This window comes from Pseudorasbora parva, chromosome 16 (genome assembly GCF_024679245.1).
Source record: "Pseudorasbora parva isolate DD20220531a chromosome 16, ASM2467924v1, whole genome shotgun sequence".
Lineage (NCBI taxonomy): Eukaryota > Metazoa > Chordata > Actinopteri > Cypriniformes > Gobionidae > Pseudorasbora > Pseudorasbora parva.
The window spans coordinates 755417-764362 of record NC_090187.1 but is presented as its reverse complement, the minus strand read 5'-3'; the positions used below and the strand labels follow the sequence as shown (position 1 = coordinate 764362).

At 39.1% G+C, this 8946-nt stretch overlaps 1 protein-coding gene across 1 annotated transcript in view; it reads right to left on the bottom strand.

The window, feature by feature from the left end:
* Positions 1–785: 785 nt before the first annotated feature.
* LOC137043281 (reelin-like) overlaps positions 786–8946 on the bottom strand; it is a 176033-nt gene continuing 167872 nt past the window's right edge. Inside the window, exon 65 of the mRNA XM_067419486.1 lies at positions 786–1780. Coding sequence (XP_067275587.1) covers positions 1684–1780 — 97 coding nt within the window. The 3' untranslated portion in view covers positions 786–1683. The remainder of the gene's footprint in view (positions 1781–8946) is intronic.

The following is an 8946-nucleotide window of genomic DNA, read 5'->3' as shown; positions in this document are numbered from 1 at the left end:
GCGAAGATACAGAAACAGGGCAAATGATGCAAGCACAAGAAAGAGGAAAACCTTTACAAATCAAAACCTTTAGTAATTATATGTAACATCAGAGCCTCGTGACATTGCATTGTTCTATCAATCCGTCATCTGATCCGTTTAAAGGGTTAGTTCAGCCAAAAATGAATCTTCTGTCATTAACTCCTGTCCCTAATGTCGCTCCACACCCGTCAGACCTCCGCTCATCTTCACACACAGTTTAAGATATTTTATATTTAGTCCGAGAGCGTATGCAAGTGTATGCACACTATACTGTCCATGTCCAGAAAGGGAATAAAAACATCATCACAGTAGTCCATATGAGACATCAGTGGGTTAATTAGAGTCTCTTGAAGCATCCAAAATACATTTGGGTCCAAAAATAACAAAAACTACGACTTTCGTCAACCGGCGAACAAAGATTGGAACGGTTATCAATCAATCAATCAACTTTATTTATATCGCGCTTACGGGTGTGGACCGACATTAGGGAGAGGAGTTAATGACATACATTTCATTTTTGGGTGAACTAACCCTTTAAGGTTATCCGTTGATTACTGAAGCTTGTGTTTGCAACAGACCACCGTTAACTCAGTAAATAAACACTCTTCTACTGGAGGTTTAGACAGTTCTTTATTCCCTTTTATAAGGCTGATGGATCCCTGCATACATATATATATATATATATATATATATATATATATATATATATATATATATATATATATATATATATATATATATATATATATATATAAAGACAAGAACTTGCTATATTGGAGAGCTACACCAAGTAGGGGAACATCATAAACAACACTGACAGGTAATGAAAGAAAGAAGGGGATGAGGAAATGTCTAACAGCACGACTGGATGAGAAGGGAAGGGTGTGGATCGCAACCAAGAACCTGACCTAATAACTTAAACCTAAAAATGATAAAAATCAAACAAACATTTCACATACAGTGTATCTTAAATAGGTTAAGTGGAGAACCATTTACCATAAATATTTTTAAGGAACCAAGATATATAAAAAAGTGATTTATCAACAACAACAAAACATGTTAGTCTCTCTTTTTAAATGTATTCTTTCTTTTCATTCTCTGCTTGATTTCTTTTTTTTCCCCTCTCCAAGGCCGACTTCTCCCAATGAAGGAAAAACGATCAAAGCCCAAAAGATATGAGTTAGTATAAAACTAACAAATGATTGGAACACCACAATCAACGCATCACAAAACAAACCCACAGACACACAACAGCAAAACACATTATCTTCATCCGACAGAATGAGTCTTCTTCAGTTTTCCTCGGCACTAGTAAAGATCAGCATAACCATCAGAATAACTTCACAGTGTGGCAGAAAGTGAGGTGAGAGCAGGAGAGCGTTGTACTCGTTCACATCAGGAGAATTCAAACAAGATCATAATAACAAACAGAATTAGGAAACCCAATAGTTCATAGATAGTATACAAAAATCGCCACGTTTAGGTGCTTGTCTTTCCCATCACACTGCTCTGGGAAGGCATTGATTGGCTAGAAATGGGACGAGATGGTCCGATGTATCGTTCAGATGAGAGAGAATGGCCATATGCTGACAGAAGTGACCTGACATGGTGTTTTCTCATCAGGGAAAGCGGATTGTAGCCAACAGAATAGCGTGTGGTTGGTTAGGTTCGTTGCCGCAACGCTCGCCTCTTCCTGTTGTAGTAATGGTGAAGCCCCGTCTGTCTGGAGTAGTTCATCATGTAGTTTTGTTTGCGGGTGCTGTGAAGAGGAAAGAAGACAGAGGCGGTCGGGTTTACACACTGCAAAAAATGCTCTTCTTACTTAGTCATTTGGTCTTGTTTCTAGTCTAAATATCTAACAATTCTTAAATCAAGATGCATCTACTAGACCAGTAAAATGACATGAGATATTTTTGCTTGTTTTCATAAAGGGTCAGTTCACCCAAAAATGTGGTTGGACACCCGTCAGACCTCCGTTCAAACTATTCTGGTGTCTTCATAAAACGATTGTAGAGCCACTGGAGTGAGATGGGCTTTGTAACGACGCCTTTAGTGCCTTTATGGGTCTTGAGAGAGGAAATGACATTGGTGTCAATGAAGGCCTTTCTGAGCCATCGGATTTCAACATTAATATCTTCATCTGTGTGTGAAGATGAACAGAGGTCTGACGGGTGTCCCACGGCATGAGGAATTAATGACAGAATTATTATTTTTGGGTGAACTAACCCATAAAAAATAAAATCAAAATGAAGAGAGTTTTTGCTTTTGAGAAAAATAATCTTGTTTATGACTGAAATCTTGTGTCTTGTTTCCGTCCCAAACAGAAATAAGATTATTTTTCTCACACTATTGGCAGATCATTTTACTTGTTTTAAGCAAAAATTCACTTTATTTTGATATTTTCCCCCAGAAAACAAGCAAAATATCTCGTCACTTTATTTATCTAGTAAATGAATCTTGATTTAAGAATTTTTAGATATTTGGACTGGAAACAAGACAAAATTACTGAGTAAGAAGAGCTTTTTTTTTTTGCAGTGCAGCGGTTATCGATTGCTCTTCTAAGTCGTATCTAGCCAAGAATTCACAGAGCACTACAGAATCAAATCGATCGTTCACTCGTAACCTCAAACACTGTCATCGTCTCGCTCAATTGTTTTGCAATCAACAGACTTTGACTTACGACATTGGTTGAGGTTGGAGCTTGAGGAAAGACTGACAGATGGAAAAAGAATAAAGAGACCAAACGTAAAAACAGTGAGAGGTTGTGAGGAGGAGAGTCAGACAGACAGACAGTGTCCAAACAAACAAAATAATAATGAAAAAAAGTGTGGAAAAGAGTCTGAGAGTTGCTATTGCTTAGCCTGTCATTGCCTCTTCTGTCCGTCAGGTGTGGACCAATGAGCCAGGAACGCAGCCAGGACAGGAATGGGCGTCTGCAAAGCATGAAGGGACAGGAGGGTGGGAGATGGAGCGGTGATGAGGGTGGAGGACCGGTGAAAGGGATCTTATCTGTGAGTGTCTGGACTAGTGGAGATACAGCCACGACACACAAAGTTAGCAATGGCTTATGGACAAATACGGTCAAAATTAAGGGACCTGGGGCGGGTTACTGGGCATGCAAACAAATATAGTGCTTGATTGGTCTCTAGTCATCATATGTATTGAAAGGCTTTGTCACCATAACCTTAAAACCATTTCATTTCTATAGCAAAAGATTTTTACAATGCAGGTTTCATATGCAAAGCAAGTCTTCATTTCATCAGAGTGGCTTTGAGTTGTAGAATGCCGGAGACTAAGCTCAAACACTTTCACACCAGGACTCATGATTTGTGATCACTGTGTAAAGTTCAGAATTAAAGGGCAACTATCTCAAGTCATCAGTCCATCCTATTCAACATGGACAGAAGTATCGGGACACACCTCTCAATTCTTTAATTCAAGTGTTTCGATTAGACCCATTGCCACAGGTGTATAAAATCAGGGACGTAGCCATAGAAAGGCAGTAAAAACATGGTTAAAATAGTTCATGTGCCTCCAGTGGTTCAGCCTTACTGTGATGAAGAGATGAGAATTCTTTAAAGTGCAAAAACAAACAACAATAACGACTTTATTCAAATATCTCTTCTCATCTGTTTCCGTCTCCTACGTTATTCATGTAGTAAACACAGTGCAGAGGTTCCGGGTTCTGGTTCTGGTTCTGGGTGAATAGTGCAAGTTGAAAAATCTGAACTTTGGCGGATATTCACGCGGCGTTAACCAATCAGGATCTTGCTCTAGTAGTGACAACAATGAGGAGAAAACCTGAAGCTGTACCATACATCTTCTTACGTTATAGAAACAGGGATAAAAAGGATCTTGCTTGGAAGAAAGTGAGTGAGGAGGTCGGACAATCTGTTCAGTTGTAAAAAATGCTCTTTACTCAATTGCGCTCTTTACTCAAAGAGCGATACATAGGGTGATTTCAGGGTGATTTGGGACACTTTTTCCTATTGAGACTACAAGCTAGCTAAATCCGGCAAATTGAGCTTACTCGCCGTATTTTAAAACAATCCATGTCAGCTGTTTCGCCATGAGATGAGCCGCTAGCAGAAGCCACTTCCATGACTCGAATTCGGATCTGTTGTGAAGAATGTCACGCCCGAATGAAGCGAGGAAACTCAACATGTTCAAGCGTCCAACTACGAGCGAATAGCGTGATTTATTTGCTTCATTCACGTCAGTGTGACGCCCCATAAGTCAAACGGCCTTCATAAAAAAAGGTAAAACGACGATGACAGACAATTTTGATGTTGGGGGAGAAAATTAGATGGTCTCGTCACATGTGACCTCTCCAACGGGATTACGTAATACGTGGCACAGCGCAAGACAACCATTTGTGGTTAAAAAGTAAATAAATGTTTATATTTTAGATGGTTTGGCTAGAAAAGACTCTTGTTCTTTATCTGGGATCATGTAGAGCTCTTTGAAACGGCATTGATTTGGACCGTTGTTTGCCATTGAAGCCCATTATATGGAGAAAAATACTGGAATGTTTTCCTAAAAAAAAAAAAAAAAAAAAAAATTGACTGAAAAAAGAAAGACATGAACATCTTGGATGATGCGAGGCTGAGTAAACCTTCAGTACATTTTAATTCTGAAGTGAGCTGATCCTTTAAGGTTGAACCACTGGAATCTCATGTACTATTTTAACAATGTCTTTACTTCCTTTCTGGGCCTTGAAAGTTGCAATGATGTCTATGGGGTCATCAAAAAGCTCTGATTTCATTAGAAATATTGTGATAATTTTATAATTTGTAATATTATTTGGTTCCGAAGATGAACGAAGGTCTGACAGGTTTGGAATGTCATGAGGGTGAGGAGTTTTGGGTGAACTAACTCTTTAACAAACATTTGTGGAAATAATGTTATGCCACCTTTGCCATAAGTCCGTTTGTGAACTCTCATCCCTGGTGTGGTCGCGTTTAGGAACAGCAGCTATTCAGCCATGAAGTGGAAGACGGCGTGAAGTAGCGGTGTTTGATTCCAGGTTTTTTGGAGTCGACTGCGATGGTATTGGTCAATACCAGATCAGTCACAAATAAGACTTTTATCCTTAATGATTTTTTTATGATAAATAATCTTGACTTCTTTATGCTGACTGAGACCTGGCTGAAACCAGGGGAAAATGGTGCTTTTATGGAGCTCCTCCCACCCGGTTGCTCTTTTTTTAATACTCCGCTTCAGGTCGAGGTGGTGGTTTGGCTTCTCTTTTTAAGGACGATTATAGATGCAGATTATTACCTGCTTACTGTTACATTAGTTTTGAGCTCCAATTGTTAGTGGCTGACCTGAATTCACCTGTTTTATTTGCTGTCATTTATCGTCCACCCAAAACCCAACAAAGATTTTATCTGTGAGTTTTCTGAGTTTTTGGCTGATGTTATTCCTAAATTTGATAAGCTCCTGATTTGATTTGTGGGGACTTCAACATTCATGTTTGTTGCCCCTTAAATGCCTTTGCTAATGATTTTAAAAATGTGATAAACTCTTTTGGCCTTAACCAATGTGTAAACAGGCCAACACATAATCTAGGCCATACCTTGGATCTTATTATTTCCCTTGGTCTTTCAGTTTCAGTCACAAAAATAGAATTTTGAGATCACTGTTCCACAACCTCCTAAACTTGAACTTTCAGTTTCTAAGCATCGCTGTTTCACACCCTCTTCAGTAGGAGAGTTTGTTTCGATGTTCTTGGGCTCTCAGTTAACATTCTCTCTGCTTTCTATTCAACAACTGTAGAAATTCTAGACACAGTTGCCCCTTACTGGCTTAGGTCTATTAAACCTAAACCGGACCCCTGGTTAAATGACAACACAAGAGCCAGTAGGCAACATTGCAGACAAGCTGAAAGGAAGTGGTAGAAGGACAAATTGCAAGTTTCTCTGGGAAAGTTAAGAGATAGTCTTGTAGAGTATCAGAGGGCAGTAAAGGTGGCAAAGATGGATTATCTTTCATCTGTCATATCTAACAGCTGTCATGTACCTAAGGTCTTATTTAACACTATAAGCTCTGTTTTAAATCCACGTATGTTAGCTTTGACAGAGGCTTCAACCAGTATGTGTGAAAAGTTTTTATGTTACTTTGTTGATAAAGTAGCTTCAGTTAGGCAAAATGCCAGTGTTGATCTTAGTGAGTTTGTGCCTGATGATCCTTTGCACTCAGCTGTCTTTGGGGAATTTACACCTATCTCTTTGTCATTGCTCTCTCAGGTTGTACACCATGTGAAACCTACTAGTTGTAGTTAAGATATTTTTCCTGCCTGGTTGCTCAAGGATGTTTTTAGCACTCTTGGGCCGAGCTTACTCACATTTTTAAATTTTTGTCTCAGTTCTGGCTCAGTCCCGGATGCATTTACAACATGCCGTGGTTAGACCCCTGCTTAAAAAAAATCAATGTTTTGTCAAATTTTATACCAGTCTCACATCTGTCTTTCATTTCGAAGGTGTTAGAAAAGCTTGTTTTTAATCAGTTACAAGCTTTTCTACAACATAATTCTGTGTTTGAGAAGTTTCAATCTGGTTTTAGATCACGTCATAGCACCGAATCGGCACTGTTAAGGGTTCAAAACGATATAGCACTATCTGTAGATTCAGGGGACCCTACTGTATTAGTGCTCCTGGATTTAACAGCAGCATTTGATACAGTGGACCATTCAATTCTTCTTGCACGTCTTGAGCATTGTGTAGGCATTCAAGGCTCCGCACTTAAATGGTTCAGGTCATATTTAACAAATAGGAGTTTCGCTGTTATAATTGGAGATAGCTCATAATCATCCGCCCCCCTCTATTGTGGTATGCCCCATGGTTCAATTCTGGGCCCCACCCTGTTTTCTTTATATATGTTGCCACTAGGGGCTATAATAAACAAGTATAATCTGTCATTTCATTTTTACGCAGATGATCTGCAGATTTACCTGCCTTTAAAATCAAATGACAGTGTTGCATTAATCAAATTAAGCTGTTGCTTTCTCACAATTTCCTTACTTTAAACGAAGATAAAACTGAATGCATTGTTTTCAATACAAGATGCATGTCAGTAAATTTGCATTTAAGTTTGGGAGCTTTGACTCCACGTGCCAAAACAAACTGTCAGGAATTTGGGTGTGGCTTTCGATTGCAACATGAAATTTGATACACAGATTAGCAATGTAATAAAAATTAGCTTTTTCCAACGTTGTCTGCTAAGTAAAGTTAAGCCTTTTCTTACACGTCACAATTTGGAAAGAGCTTTACATGCCTTTATTAGTTCGAGGCTTGATTATTGCAACGCTTTTTATGTCATTCTGAGTCAAACATCTCTTTCCCGTCTGCAACTTGTACAAAATGCTGCTGCTTGCTTTTTAACCAGTACTCCTAGAAGAGCAGACATTACTCCGGTTTTAGCTACTCTCCACTGGCTTCCAGTGCATTTTAGGATTGATTTTAAGATTGTATTGTTTGTTTTTAAAGCTCTAAATGGGCTAGTCCCTGAGAACCTGTCTGAGCTTTTAACTCTGGGTGGACAAAATCGGCGCTTGCTGTCTTCTGATCAATGCACTTTACAGGTCCGTAAGTCAAGGCATAAACAGTGGGGTGATAGGGCCTTTGCTGTTGCTGGCCCTAAGCTTTGGAACAAGCTCCCCCTGACATGCATACTGAAACAGATGTTGTACTGTTTAAAACCAAACTTAAAACTTATTTGTTTAAATTGGCATTTGATACGCAGTAGCGGTGTAACATTGTAACATTGTATTTTCTCTACTTCTATTCGAATATTTTGTTCAAATGATGTGTTATTTGTATCTGATGTGAAGCACTTTGGACTCCTTGTGGCTGCTGTAAAGGGCTATAGAAATAAAGTTTGATTGATTGATTGATAATACTTCTTTTGTTAAACGCCATATTTTTCTTCTATTCTCCCTTTATTCCACACCGCTGTCTCCACTGTCCTTTGAACGGCTCACTTGCTTCCTGCTTCTATGAAGCCCATCCCTCCAAAAAACGCAATGGTCTTAGATTGGTCAGATGGCCAAATGTAGTTTCCTGTATTATTATTGGCTGGAGTGCCAAGCACAGGTTGCCGGAAAGGCCACGCCCCTTCCCATTACGGGCAGAAGTCACATCTGCGGAGACTAGCAAGGGTTTATGATGTCCCCAACCCAGGAAGAAGCTTGTTGTAGTCCAAACCGGCCATTTTTGTATGCAATAAACTGCCTTAACTTTAAAAGACAATATCTCTGTTTGCATTGAACTTTCAGCACTGTAACTTTGCAGATACTGTTTATGCTCAAGCAGCGACATTACACACTAACTGAAGTTAAAAAAGTGAAATTGCATAGAGCCACCCATTTAACACACAGTGTGTGATTATTATTCTGCCCACCTTACAGGTCAGAAATCATATTAGATCACAATATTCAAAATTTCTGGGTATCAAGCGAGTGGAACTGACTTAATCCTGCAAAGTGGGGACCAAATCCATATTAATGTCTATGTATTTATGTCATTATTGTCTCTGTTGGTGTAATGGTCAGGTGTTCCAATACTTTTGTCCATGGTTTACTCTTATACACTCAGTAGCCATTTTATTAGCATCCATGCTTATGCAAATAACTCATCAGCCAATCACAGCTACCGTGAGCTACTCATGGCTTTAATCCTAGAATTACTTCAGTTTCCCACACAGTGCCCAAATCTCAATCCAACACATGTTTGGCATGTGACAGAGGTGCATCATAAACATGATAAATCACTACATGTATGGCAGGATATCCTGTCATTATGGGCAGGAGTCTATGGGGATTGTTCCCAAGATCATTCATGAATCAATTATTTAGACCCATTTTTAGGGTCCCACACAATATCAAAGTGTAGCTAATAAGGTGACCAGTGAGTGTGTCATTATATT